Consider the following 15,253-nt stretch of genomic DNA (forward strand, 5'->3'; position numbering starts at 1 on the left):
TTTAGAATGCAGTCTGGCTTTTTATCAGAGTGGATTTGATTTTTGTTTTTTGGAAGCTGTACTAGACCTTATGCTGTAGTGATTTTATTCTCTGTATAAGTCTTTATTCTTTTCTTGTATTTTTAAATTGTCACATTGGCAACTTTCTAATAGTGCTATGTACATTTATGTTCAGCTGGGAAATTTCACAGCAGGATATAGAGATAACTATTTTGCACCTTGGTGACTGTGTTTGTGAAGCAATTATCAAATTTTCAACCAGTTACCAAACCTGGAAGCAGACCAAATGAAAATGCAAAGAATAAGACTGCACATGATTTGAATAGGATAAGTTATCAAGAAGATTCAGAATAGGAAGTAACAAAACTGCTGGGTGAAGAATTAGAATGTAGGAAATTAAGTTGTCGATAGAGTCCACAAAATCTGGGAACTTACATACAGTAGGAACTGGAAGAAAGATGGCAATCGTCCAAAGCAGTGTGGTGTTCTAAGCTGAAATATTTTAAGATAATGTTCTCCATTTTGAGTTCCCAATGCAATAAGTTTCCACATAGCCAATAGATTGTAATGAGCTCAACATCAACATTTAGAAAGCTAGACTGATACTGTATTATTAGATTCTGCAGTTCCACTTCAAGCATCAAATTACACGTAAATGCTTAAATATATCTCTAGTCTGGAATGAGAAATAGATGATAATATTTCACATAATTTGATACCTTGACCCTGCTTTGAACTCTGGGAAAGCTTGTACTGAAAATAATTCCCTGTTTAATTTATGACTGTACTCCTGCTGCATTTTCATTGGCCGCAAATCTGATTGTCTGATTTGACGTATTGTGAATTAATCTTGAATGATTTGACCCTTGGATTTTATTTGATCATTTCAAATTATTCCCAAATTAACTGAAATACACTGGTCTGAAGAAAAAGGTAATGTTAATATGGACATTACTTGGTGTTGTTGTAACTCATTGCGTAGAGGCTATTATCACCCAGAATAAGTTAATTTGCCCCCTTATTTCCCTTGGCTTTAAATTGTGAATGACGGTAGATAAAGCAGGACCAGCTGAGCAATTTTAAGTTGAGCTCAGCGCTATGGGATTGAAATGAAATCATGGAACAGGTTAATTTGCTAAATACCAAATCATTTTGTATTCAGTCATTGTTTTTACTTTACGGATGGATCAGCTCTTGATTACTTAACAAGTGTTAATTTTATTTCAATCAGGAATTGGACGCGATTTCCACATTTAGCTGGGACTGTAAAGAATCTCCAGTTAGCCCAAGAGATTCAGACCCAGTGGAAGAACTGGGGCCTAGATTCAGTTGAATTGGCTCAATATGATGTCTTGTTGTCCTACCCAAATAAAAGTAATCCTAATTACATCTCTATCACCAATGAGAATGGATATTCAGTAAATGCAAGATGTTTCACTTTAGAGATTTTGCTTCATCTATTTTTGGTTAATCTGAAGTTTTGCACAAATCGTAGCTTATTTTCCATATCATCGCTACATTTTTATAAATGCTTTTATAAATAACTTGCAATTCCACTGATTTTAGTTTAGTTTCCAAATTTAAACCATGCATTCAACTGGATGACCATTTTTACCAAATCAGCTGATTGGGTTTGTGAGAGTAAAAGGTATTTGTTTCCACTCGTGGTATAGGAGCAGGATCATAATTGCCATCCAGTTACTTCTATGCAATTGCATCATGAAACCGCCATTAGATTTGTTCGTGAAATTAGGGAGTGATAATAAATGTTTGATGATCAATAAATGAAAATCAAAACAAAAACTGCAGACGCTAGAATTAAATAAAAACGCAAAATGCTGAAAAGACTGAGAAGGTCAGGCAGCATCCATGGAATGAGAAATAATCAAAACTCTTTTAATTTTAGTATATATTACCAAATAGCAAGTAAGAAACTCAATTGAGGAATGTCCTATTCCTGGATATTCATGGAGCAGAAAGCAATTATGTGCATGTGATACATAAAAGTTGAAGGTGCTTTCGGACATCAACAAATATAATGAAGTCACAAGCCTGTATCATCTGCACATTTAGGTAAGAGAGGGCGATGTGTAGAGAGAGCCTTTTAAATTGTGTCATTGACTTGCACAGTAGTGGATGGCAGAAGTATTGTAAATATCTCCAGTGCAGTGTGGAAATAGCCGATAGTTTGTATGTCATGGCTGCAGCCACAGGGACTAACATTTTTGCTTCTTGAATGCTCTGGGTGATGTGATGCAAAGTTCATAGTTCTTAAGGTGACAGTGATCGCCAACCTTTGAATATTTCAGAGATGTGGTCAGTCTACAGACCACAGTGGCCTCAGAGCACTGGAGGTGTATCACCAGTGCTATCTTTACTAAACTTTCCAAACCACTAACACGATAACGCAAACACAGATTTGTGATTAGTACGGGTGTCAGGGGTTATGGGGAGAAAGCAGGTGAATGGAGTTGAGAGGGAAAGATAGATCAGCCAACATTGAATGGGCCAAATGGCCTAATTCTGCTATTCTCAACTATTGAAACAGTAATTAATCACATGGTATTACAGGGCTCCAAATTAGCGGTTGCTTGGGTGCCAATGGCAATCTACAGTCCCGCCGGGCAACCTAAAAGCCATGCCATTTTGCCCGGCTTGGCAAGCACCCGGGACACCTATCATTTAATTCTGAGCGGGCCCCCTCTCTGTCTCTCTGTCTCTGTCACTCTCCATCTCCGCCCGCCGACCGTGTCCGGGTCTCGGCTCTCGGGTCTCGAGTCTCCGCTCCGCATGGCAGCACATCATCGGCCGTGGTTGTAAGCATGTGCCGCCCTGCACATGCACACTGCCACGGCAACTGATTGGCGTCAGCCACTTTCTCCCTCCCTTTGCATTGTGGGAGATCTGGCCACCATTGCTCTCCGGTTGCCACCTCACCGCGACCGCTGAAAACCAACGCAGAATCACTGCCTGGATCTGGAGTAACTCCCTGGAGTAACTCTTGCTTCTTGGTTACCTGACCCTCCAAAAATATTCCAAATGGGATTTAAACTGGTGGACGCACCACCACCAAACTCCAAACTCTGAAAAGTAACAGCCTATTATTATTGTGTATATATATGGTCTAGGGTATATAGACACACTGAACTTTTATCTCCTGTTCTGTATTATGTTTACATATTCTGCTGTGCTGCAGCAAGCAAGAATGTCATTCCCTATCTGGGACACATGACAATAAAACTCTCTTGACTCTTGACTGGGACTTAAGCAAAAAATCTTCAGACTGATGTGAGGGGGAGGGGGGGGGGAGAAAAAAAGGAAGAGGCAGAGACTGGGCTGAGGGAGACCTGGGAAGCGGAGGCGAAAGCAGGGACTACCTGAAATTGGAGGTCAATGTTCATACAGCTGGGGTGTAAACTATCCAAGCAAAATATGAGGTGCTGCTCCTCCAATTTACAGTGGGCCTCACTCTGGCCATGGAGGAGGCCCAGGACAGAAAGGTTGGATTCGGAATGGGAGGGGGAGTTGAAGTGCTGAGCCACCGGGAGATCAGGTTGGTTATTGCGAACCGAGCGGAGATGTTGGGCGAAGCGATCGCCAAGCCTACGCTTGGTCTCACCGATGTAGGGCAGCTGACACCTAGAGCAGCGGAGGCAATAGATGAGGTTGGAGGAGGTGCAGGTGAAGACTGCTTGGGTCCTTGAATTGAGTCAGGGGGGGTAAAGTGACAAGTTAAGCATTTCCTGCAGTTGCAAGGGAAAGTGCCGGGAGAGGGGGTGGTTTGGGTGGGAAGGGACGAATTGACCAGGGAGTTACGGAGGGAGCGGTCTCTGCAGAAAGCAGACAGGGGAGGAGATGGAAAGATGTGACCAGAGGTGGGATCCCGTTGGTAGACAAAGCTGGAGAAAATCAGCGGTTGAGGCAGCATCTATGGAGCGAAGGAATAGGCGACGTTTCGGGTCGAGACCCTTCTTCAGACTGATGTCGGGAGGGGTGGGGGGTGGGAAAAAGAAAGGAAGAGGCGGATACAGTAGGCTGTGGGAGAGCTGGGAAGGAGGGAGAAAGGAAGGACTACCTGAAATTGGAGAAGCCAATGTTCATACTACTGGGGTGTGAACTACCCAAGCAAAATATGAGGTGCTAATTTGTGGTGGGCCTCACTCTGGCCATGGAGGAAGCCCAGGACAGAAAGGGCGGATTCGGAACGGGAGGGGGAGTTGAAGTGCTGAGCCACCGGGAGATCAGGTTGGTTATTGCGAACTGAGTGTAGGTGTTGTGCGAAGCGATTGCCAAGCCTGCACTTGAGCTCACCGAGGTTGATCATACGCTGAATAATCCAACCAGATTTTTGTTTGGAAGTGGAAAGAGATAATAGAAATTGCATTAATTGCAACGTGTAAAAAGAGTTGAGATACTGTATTATAATTTTGCTGCATGTCATTGTGGTATATATCATGTCTTGATTGGTGAATATGTTTAGTTTGCGACATTATTTGAAGCAGAAATAATATGTGAATGCTTCATTGACCATAATTCCGACTGGTAACTACACACTTCGTCCGAGCACATTATCGCACGCGTCATGTAAGCCGTCTTAAATGACCACCAAAACTGTCATTTGGCAACCTAAAAAGCTGCTGAGGTTGCCCGGCTGGCAACAGGGAAAAAAAGTTGTGAGAGCCCTGTATTATCTAAGAGATTAAAGAGTTTAAAATCTTAATGTGCTTTGAATTCAAGGAGATTCTTCCAAAATGACTGTTGGTGCTAATGGGTCAGTTCCTCCCTAGCCTACTGCTACTGTGCAAGTCAGTGAAGAATCCTCCAGGGTGTTTTCTTAATTTCCTGTTTCTCTTCACATCCTTGGTGACGGCCCTATCCTGCCTCTGCTCTCACCTCACCCATTGATTAAATTCTTGCTGCTTTTCCATAGTCCTCTCTGGCCTCTTGGATCACTTCAGCTCCCTCAACAATCTGCACGTGTCGGAGACCGAAGCTGCAATGGTGATTATTCAGCTCAACCAACAGACATTCTCCTTGAGACAGAATCTCCTTGAATTCAAAGCACATTGAGATTTTAAACTCTTTAAGCACTTAGATAATATCATGTGATTAATTAGTTTCAATAGTTTCAATTACATTGTTTATTTCAACATTTTGGGTGTTGGTATGTGGCTTCATAGAATTACATTTTTGTAATGGAAGCACATATCAAGTGACAAGAATGCCTCTGCATATTCATACACCTTTATTGAGAATCCAGACACCCGAAACAACTGCCTTTTACTATTGCATTGAGAGATAGTTTGCTTTGCGGTCAATGGTGTTTATTCATGCAGTTATCCTTGTCCTGGTTTGAACACCAGTTTTTGTTCGTATTAACTGGTTGTTACCATATAACTCCTGAATTGAAATTGACATTCAGTCGGGTGGCACAGCAGTAAAGTTACTGCCTTACATCGCCAGAGATCCGGGGTCATTCCCAACTACGGGTGCTGTCTATACGGAGTTTGTACATTCTTCCCGTGATCGTGTGGTTTTTCTCCGAGATCTTCAGTTTCTTCCCACACTCTAAAGACCTACAGGTTTGTAGGTTAATTGGCTTGGGGAATAAATGTAAAATTGTTCGTAGTGTGTGTAGGATAGTGTGGGGATCGTTGGTCGGCAGACTCGGTGGGCCGAAGGGCTTGTTTCAGCCCTGTAACTATGAACTAAACCTAAAAATCTGTGTGCCTCCACCCCATTGATTATCTCCGTTGAGCTTGAAAATGGGCGGTATGGACATTTTTAGATGCATTATAACAATGTAAATTTCTAGCACTGACGTTCAATCTGAACAATTGCTACTCATACTCATAGCTGATGGTAAAGAAGATAAGGATGTAATAAATAGAAGCAGGAAAAAGTCACATGATACCAGCTAAATCTTCTGTTTGCTAAGAAATTGGCTGATCTTTGCATCAAGCCATGCTCAATCATTTGAATATCCTAGTTTCCAAAGATCTATTGATTTCAGCCCCTTGTATTTCCTGAACTGAGCATTCACAACACTGCGGAGGAGAGTTTCAAACAAACACGGTCCTCTGAGTAAATTATTTCTCAGAATTATTACATACGTAATAAACTGTATGTTCTGTGTAAGAACAAACCAGCTCCTGGTCCCAGCAATGAATTGATGTCACAGTTAACTGAGTATTGTATAAACATCTTATCAAGGTGATCACTTGCAATGTATCTTACCAAGTCTTTCCAGTTTTTTCATCTCTCATTCTAATGAAATGTAATTCTGCAAACTCATTTGCAAATTAAATAAAATATTGGCAATATGGTATTTGCTTCATAATTTGACTGGATAGACTCGGCTTGTACACGCTAGAATTTAGAAGATTGAGGGGGGATCTTATAGAAGCTTACAAAATTCTTAAGGGGTTGGACAGGCTAGATGCAGGAAGATTGTTCCCAATGTTGGGGAAGTCCAGAACAAGGGGTCACAGTTTAAGGATTAAGGGGAAAGTATTTTTGGACCGAGATGAGAAAAACATTTTTCACACAGAGAGTGGTGAATCTGTGGAATTCTCTGCCACAGAAGGTAGTTGAGGCCAGTTCATTGGCTATATTTATGAGGGCGTTAGATGTGGCCCTTGTGGTTAAAGGGATCAGGGGGTATGGAGAGAAGGCAGGTATGGGATACTGAATTGGATGATCAGCCATGATCATATTGAATGGCGGTGCAGGCTCGAAATTCTCTCCATAATACAAAGAAATGCATTTTTTCATCATGCTATCAAGTAATCTGCCGTTTTATTTATGCACAGGGGGACGGTCTATGTTAATTATGGATGTTATGAGGACTTCACCTGGCTGGAGAGGGAAATGGGTCTTAACTGCACTGGAAAAATTGTAATTGCCAGATATGGGAAAATCTTCAGAGGAAACAAGATACAAATTGTTCCTAATATGGCCCCAGCTTTGGTTTTGCACAATACCAATTATCAAATGAAAATAAGGTTATTTTTTGAGGAGGAAAAGTGGGTGAAGTAGAAGCTTAAGGAATAGCATGTTTATAGTAATGTTTGTGCTCTTTAATAACCAGATCTTCACATATTAGAAGTTGTGATCGTAAGACGTAGAGATGTTTTAATGCATTCAGAGGTGTATTTATCCCATTTCAGTTGAGTCACTAATTAATTTCAACAATACCATTATATATATTTATGCTACAGGTATGCAGCTGTTGTATTTCATACCACATTGAAGTTAACTGCTTTCTTTGGGAGGGGGCAGGGACTTGCTCAAGTATCTGATCTGCAGATCTGGAGTACAGCTGAAACTGAAGGCTTAAAAGAATAAGAACATTGTTCTTCCTCCAGAGATTCTGTCTGACCAGCTGAGTTGCTCCAGTTCTTTTTTTAAAAATATTTTATTTTATTAGAAGTAAGTACAGTCATATGGCACCAAAGTGCCTAATATATATTTTCATAATACATTTTATGTACAACTTCTTTTTTTTTTTTGTTACATTGAAAAAAGATTAGAATAAGAAAAAGAAGTTAGATAGTAAAGGATAGAAAGATGTGAAATATATAGTGTGTGAAAAAAGAAAACGAGTAAATGAAGAAAGTTGAGAGAGAAAATAGAGAAAATAAAATAAAATAAAAAAGAAAAGGAGATCATTATTTATAATCTTGACCAACCCTCGTCCAGTCCTGAAACAGTTATTTTTTACAATTGTGTTGCACCATATGATTCCAAAAAAACGACGAATGGAGACCAACTCGTTATGAATTGGTCTGATTTATCCATTAGGAGGAATCGCATTTCCTCAAGATGAGCGGTGTCCAACATACTTGCAATCCACATTTTAAGCGTTGGTATTGATGTACCCTTCCAAAATTTAAGAATTAATTTTTTTGCTATTATTAAACCATAGTTAAGGAATAGATTTTGAGATGTGTTCAATTTATTCCCATCTTCCATTACACCAAATATAATCGTTTCAGTATTAGGTTCCATTCTTGTCTTGAATAATTTTGTAAATATTTCAAAAATATCATTCCAAAATCTATAAAGTTTTATGCAGGAAACTAAGGAGTGTGTTATAGTTGCCTTTTGGGCTAGACATTTATCACAAGTGGCGGATATATTTGGATAAAATTTGTTCAATCTTGTTTTTGAATAATATAATCTATGTACAATTTTAAATTGAATTAAATTATGTCTTACATTTATTGAACATTGGTGAATATATATCAGGTATTTTTCCCATTTAACCTTCGTAATTTTTATCATTAGTTCCCGTTCCCACTCTTCTCTAAGTACCTCTGTCGATGGTAGGTCTATATTTAGAATACTATTATATAAATATGATATTAATTTTTGTGAGTCAACTTCAATATTCATTGCTTCTTCCAATAAGTCAGGAGTTACTTTTTGATATCCTTGTATATATTTTTTCACGAAATCGCAAATCTGAAGCTATTTAAAATATTGGTTGTTTTTCAATTTAAATTTTAATTGTAGTTGTTGGAATGATAGTAGGTTTCCCATTTCGTACATATCCCCGATCCTTCTAATTCCGAGACGTTCCCATTGGTTATATGTCTTATCAATAAGAGATGGTTTAAATAAAGGGTTATTCGCTATTGGCATTAACAGTGATAGATTTCTTAATTTTAAAGATAATTTTATTTGTTTCCAAATTCTTATTGTACCATATATAATTGGGTTCTTCTTATATATTGTGTTATTCAGTTTTTTTGGGGAGAAGAGGATCGTTCCTATATTACAAGGATGGCAATCCTCCTTCTCCATTTTTATCCATTCTGTCTGTTGGGTAGAACTATCCAACCAATAAATCATATTCTTAATATGCACTGCCCAGTAATAATACATAAAATTCGGAAGTGAAAGTCCCCCGACCTCTTTTGGTTTACATAAGTGTTTTTTTGTGATTCTATGTGATCTATAGTCCAAAAAATATAATTAGTAATATTAGATTCTAATTTAAAAAATATATATTTTGGTATATATACCGGTATAGATTGAAATAGGTATAGTAATTGTGGTAGGAAGATCATTTTTATTGCATTTATTCTACCTAATAATGATAAGGGAAGTGTTTTCCAAAATTTAATCAACGTATTAAGTTTATTTAATAAAGGTATGAAATTAGCGTTGAATAATGCTTTATATTTTCTAGTAATCTGAATACCCAAATATTTAAAATTTTCTGTTGCGATTTTAAAGGGGAACTTCAGTAAGTGTGTAGGTTCTTGAGGTTTTAATGTCATGATTTCACTTTTATTCCAGTTTATTCTATATCCAGAAAAAGACCCAAATTCCTCTATTAAGTTTAATAAATTTGGTATGCTCGTTTGTGACTTTGTAATATATAAAAGTATATCGTCTGCATATAATGAGATTTTATTCTTTGAGTCCCTGGTATTATAGCCCTGAATATTCGGATGAATTCTTATACTTTCAGCCAGGGGTTCTATCATAACGGCAAATAGCAGGGGTGATAGTGCACATCCCTGCCTATTACCCCTTGATAGTTGAAATTTTTGAGATAACATGTTATTAGTTAAAATTCTTGCCATTGGTTTATCATATAATAATTTTACCCATGTTATAAAATTCTCTCCCATATTAAATTTTTGTAGTACTTTATATAAGTATTGCCACTCTACCTGATCAAATGCTTTCTCTGCATCCAAAGAAATAATTGATATATCTTCTTCCTCTACTTTATGCGAGTACATTATATTAAACAGGCGTCTCAGATTATTAAATGAGTATCTTTTAGGTATAAACCCCGTTTGATCAGGATTTATCAATTTACTAATATATTTGCTTAATCTTCTTGCTAAAATCTTTGCTAAAATTTTCTGATCTGTATTTAAAAGTGATATAGCTCTGTACGAGCCCGGATCTTCTAAATCTTTATCTTTTTTTGGAATAAGCGTAATAGTTGATTCTGTTAGTGTTTCAGGTAGTTTGTTTTCTTTAAAAGCATGGGAGTATAAATTAAATAAATAAGGGGTTATTATCTCCTGAAATTTTTTATAAAATTCATTATTAAAACCATCTGGTCTTACCATTTTTCAGCGATTTTATTGTTTCACCTATTTCTTTGATTGTAATTTGAGCTCCTAGTTCCTCTTGTTCCAAAAGGTCCAGTATTGGAAGATTACAGTTATCTAGAAAAAAAATTATTTTACTATCTTCTATTTTAATTTTAGATGTATATAAATTTTGGTAAAATTGGGCAAATCTATTATTAATATCTTTAGGTAGTATTAGTAATTCACCTTTCTCTGATTTAATTTTGGTTATAGTATTTTCCTTTTCTTGTTTTTTCAATTGGCGAGCTAAAAGCTTATGTGGTTTGTCACCAAACTCAAAATGTTCCTGTTTTGTAATTGAGTTGCTCCAGTTCTTTGTGTCATTTTTTTGTAAACTTGCATCTCCAGTTCCTTATGCCTAAAATATTTGTTTCTATCAGTTTGAGTAACCAAAACATCCCATCTATCTTCTCTCTAATACTATTTTAGTTCCAATTATCAGTACAGATTCATAATTTGGGAAGATTTTACCATTTGTATTTGATTCTCTGTATATGGTGAGCACTGGCAAGGCCAGCATCCAGTGTCCTTTCACCCTTCACACCTTTAAGAAGCTGATCTGGGCCACATGAACCACTGTAGGGTGAAAAAACCCCATTGGAAATAAAAGGCTTTATTTGGTGACCCAATGATGATGATCATCTCAACTAATTAAAAATCAAAATATTAACTAAATAACTATTAGCCTCACATACCATTTAAAAATAGATTTGTATATAGTTGAATTCCAGAAAGTAATTATAATAAAACTGTTTCCATCAACATGAAGGTTAAGGATTCAGCACAAATGGAAATGTGATTTTTTTTCCAATCCAGACAATTAACGTTAATTTAAGAATGATTCATTTGCCTCCAAAGACATGCTGAGTTTCTCCTGCAATTTGTTTGTTTTTGCAATTTCTTTATCCTGTTTGAGATAACTTGAGATTTTACTTTATAGATACAGCGCGGAAACAGGCCTTTCGCCCACCGAGTCCATGTCGACCAGCGATCACCTCATACAGTAACACTATCTTACACACTAGGGACAATTTTACAGTTCTACCGAAACCAATTAAACTACAAACCTGTACATCCTCAGAGTGTGGGAGGAAACCAGAGCACCTGGCAAAAATCCAAGTGGTCACAGAGAGAATATACAAACTCTGTATAGACATCAACCATAGTCAGGATGGAATCCGGGCCGCTGGTGCTGCAAGGCAGCAACTCTACCGCTGCTCCATTGTACCGCCCAGCATTGGGTTATTTCTTATTTTCTCCACCCACCAGCTGGCCTTTCGTTATCACGAGCTCCTGTGAAGTTCAGGGAGAATCACCTACACTGAGAATGTCTTTAGGAAAGAGAGACCAAGAGAAGCAAGATTTGGAAGAATAGCTTTAGTTTTGCTGGGAAATGCTAGGTTGTCATATTTTTCCCCCAAGACTGGAAAGGACTGAGAAGAACGGAGGATGAGAGAAAGAATTTTGAATGTTTTGAGTGTGTCTGCAGCATGCGACTCAGATGTTGCAAGAATATTAGCCCACACAGGCTGCAGTATGGTTGTCTGTTGATTGATGGTTAGGTACAGCATTCTTACTGCTGGTTATTTCTGTTTTCAAGTCTCCACTGATCCCGTAGACCTTATAGTAGATACCCAATTCTTCTTCCATTGTTGAGTGCTCGGGAATTGAATATTCCATAAAGCAAGTCCAAACATAATTTTCGAACATTAAATTGGTGTTCTCGTCAGAACAGAGAAGTTGTTAATAATTTAAATCAAATTTATAAGGAAGCTTGGTTGAATAGATAAGAATAAATAATTTCCAGTTGCAGGTAGATCTGTAACTGTGGCCATTGATGTAAGATGATAAAATGTAAGCATATATATACATGGTGGTAGAAGAAGAAAACATAGCAATTGAATTGTAATAGGTTCATAAATCTCTGTAAGGGAGCATTGAATTTGTATCATGATCAATGCACAACAAAATATTCTAAGATGTGATTCAGAATATATACATGCTGTAATGAGGTGATAACATATGTATGCAAATACATAGAAGTGGGACTAAGCCATTCAGCCCTCCATGCTTTTCTCTGCCCTTGAGTATGATGATGGCTGAAGTTTTTTTAATTCAATGCCACGTTCCTGTACAAACACTATATTGATTAATTCACATTATCCAAAGATCAATTGATTGTCTAATCTTATTTTTGCCTTAAAGGGCTTTCTCACGGTGCGACCTGAGGCAGGACTTAACAAGAGTTTAACATCGTGGGAACCTTCTGCGATAGCAGTACGGCATTCGTGGACCACCGAGGACCTCCGTGGCGCTAACGGAAGGTAGTCGTGTAACTTTGTAAGGTCGGGAGAAAATTCAAACATTTTTGAATTTCTCCAAGAGTGACTTGAGCAGCGTTGCAACATTGTATGAACGCAGATGCCAGTGCGATATCCGTGCGATATCCGTAATGACTCTTGCGGGTACCGTGGGAACTAAACCTGGAAGCTTGACAGAAGGGACATAAGGTGAGTAAAAAAGGTGGTCTCAATATCGCCAATGGACCATGTGTCCATCGAGGACGTCCTACCTAATTGTCATTGTTTGAGAATCTTTATCACAGTAAAAAGACTTGCAGAGATGCCTCTCAGAAAAGCGCAAAGAAAGGGGTCAAAGAAAGTCAGAAAGTTTTTAGCCATGCAGGTAAATGAGGAGGAAACTCAGCAAGAGAGACAGGTGGAGAGGCAAGAGGAGATGCCAGAGATACCACTGCCTGTGGGCTCCTTGGAGCAGGGAGAGGGTGATCAAGGTGGATTTGAGATTGCCTCCCCAGTAGTGAGTATCTATAAGAATATATTAGTTTATGTACAGGAGAACAATTTAATGTTATCCATGATTTAAAAACATACAAAGCTACAGATGTAAAAGTGCTGTTTTTGCAGTTTCCTATAATTTATCTTATAAAAGTCTGTCTGTTCCCTGCAAAAACAGCACTTTTACATCTGTAGCTTTGTATGTTTTTAAATCATGGATAACATTAAATTGTTCTCCTGTACATAAACTAATATATTCTTATAGATACTCAATTGGGGAGACAATCTCAAATCCACCTTGATCACCCTCTCCCTGCTCCAAGGAGCCCACAGGCAGTGGTATCTCTGGCATCTCCTCTTGCCTCTCCACCTGTCTCTCTTGCTGAGTCTCCTCCTCATTTACCTGCATGGCTAAAAACTTTCTGACTTTCTTTGACCCCTTTCTTTGCGCTTTTCTGAGAGGCATCTCTGCAAGTCTTTTTACTGTGAAAAAGATTCTCAAACAATGACAATTAGGTAGGACGTCCTCGATGGACACATGGTCCATTGGCGATATTGAGACCACCTTTTTTACTCACCTTATGTCCCTTCTGTCAAGCTTCCGGGTTTAGTTCCCACGGTACCCGCAAGAGTCATTACGGATATCGCACGGATATCGCACTGGCATCTGCGTTCATACAATGTTGCAACGCTGCTCAAGTCACTCTTGGAGAAATTCAAAGATGTTTGAATTTTCTCCCGACCTTACAAAGTTACACGACTACCTGCCGTTAGCGCCACAGAGGTCCTCGGTGGTCCACGAATGCCGTACAGCTATCGCAGAAGGTTCCCACGATGTTAAACTCTTGTTAGTCTTGCTTCAGGTCGCACCGTGAGAAAGCACCATTACTCTTGAATGTAAATCAGTGCATGAATGTAAAGAAATTAATAGAAAATCCTGTCAGCTTGGTGTTTTTTTGTTTAAATTAAAGCCCTTTCAAAAATAAACACAATCTTCTTTTGAATAATCATTGACTTGTATACTAACGAAACTTGGTGCCGATGTTACTTGTATGATGGATCTGAAATGTGTTATTTTTGAGGACTTTAATTGAAAGCGGACATTTAGTAATCATGTAAGATTATTACCAAGGTCAATAACAAATTGCCAAAAAGTAGCTTAAAATAGATCAGATGTTTTTGAAAGGAATATATATTTTTAACAGTGTATATTTTTTCTTATCTTCAGAATATGCATTCAGATTGAATGTAGCTATTGGCCTTCCCGAAATTCCTGTTCACCCAATCGGCTATCAAGATGCGGAACAGTTGCTGCGGTAAGTTGTTTGAAAGTTGTCCAAAGTTATTACAAAACTGGGTCAGATGTTCTACACTACAAATGTAGGATTTCAATTCGCCATCACGGATTAGTAGTATTTCCAGGTTAATCTTCTTCTTTCGTGTCCATCTTCTATCTTTCAAATGTTGACATCACTGTCATCGTCCATCCTGAAAAGGACACAAGCTTCCAGCGACAATCAGTGGGAGCCATCACTTGTTGCAATAAATGATGGTGGTAGCAGAATTAGCTCAGGAAATTTCCAGTTTCTAGCCCCACGACGTGGACACTTCTGCTATGGGGCCTCCAGATTAATAGGTTAATTAGTGATATAACAATGCCAGCAGACATTTTTGTTGTACCGAATTTGATTACATCAAAAGCAAGTAATGCATGTATTATTTGAAAAACTACATGTAAGGTGTGTTTCTGAATTCTACAAGCAATTTCTCATTGCACTTATGACTATTGTGTCAATAAAAAACAAATTGTCTTAAAGCATGTTCCAAAAGCACAGTCTATTCACGTTTTAATAATTGTGGTACTTGGTACTTGGTACTAGAAATGTAGATGTTTGTTTTCCAGACACAAGAGGAATTCCTGCAAATTTGAAAGATTTAACCAGGTCATACTTGCTAAATGAGAGTTTTTCCTATATTTTATCAAATTAAGAAATTGCCTTGAGAATGTAATTGTGGCCTCTGTAAAACATTGATGAAAAATGATTGGTGAAAACGGCCTTGACTACCCGTAGATGCTTTAAGATTCATTTATGGGATGTAACACTGGCAAAACCAGCATTTAGTGACTGACCTCAGTTACTCTTGAGAAAGTTGTTGCCTTGGACAGTAATAACCTGCTTGATGAAAGTGCTGCTGACATTGTTCTGCTAGATGGTACAGTTGGCAGGATTTGTGTGGATGGCATACTAATTAGATGTGCAGTCTTGTTCTGGATGATTTCAAGCTGCTTGAGTGTTATTGGAGCTGCACACGTTGAACCAACAACAGTGTATTCCA

The 15,253-nt window shown here is 38.2% G+C and overlaps 1 protein-coding gene across 1 annotated transcript in view; it reads left to right on the forward strand.

Moving 5' to 3' along the window:
- LOC116974881 (glutamate carboxypeptidase 2-like) overlaps window positions 1-15,253 on the forward strand; it is a 43,369-nt gene that overhangs the window by 6,111 nt on the left and 22,005 nt on the right. Inside the window, exons 3-7 of the mRNA XM_033023492.1 lie at window positions 1,232-1,418; window positions 6,140-6,213; window positions 6,813-7,004; window positions 7,091-7,116; window positions 14,145-14,232. Coding sequence (XP_032879383.1) covers window positions 1,232-1,418; window positions 6,140-6,213; window positions 6,813-7,004; window positions 7,091-7,116; window positions 14,145-14,232 — 567 coding nt within the window. The remainder of the gene's footprint in view (window positions 1-1,231; window positions 1,419-6,139; window positions 6,214-6,812; window positions 7,005-7,090; window positions 7,117-14,144; window positions 14,233-15,253) is intronic.

The sequence above is a fragment of the Amblyraja radiata genome, chromosome 7, assembly GCF_010909765.2.
Source record: "Amblyraja radiata isolate CabotCenter1 chromosome 7, sAmbRad1.1.pri, whole genome shotgun sequence".
Lineage (NCBI taxonomy): Eukaryota > Metazoa > Chordata > Chondrichthyes > Rajiformes > Rajidae > Amblyraja > Amblyraja radiata.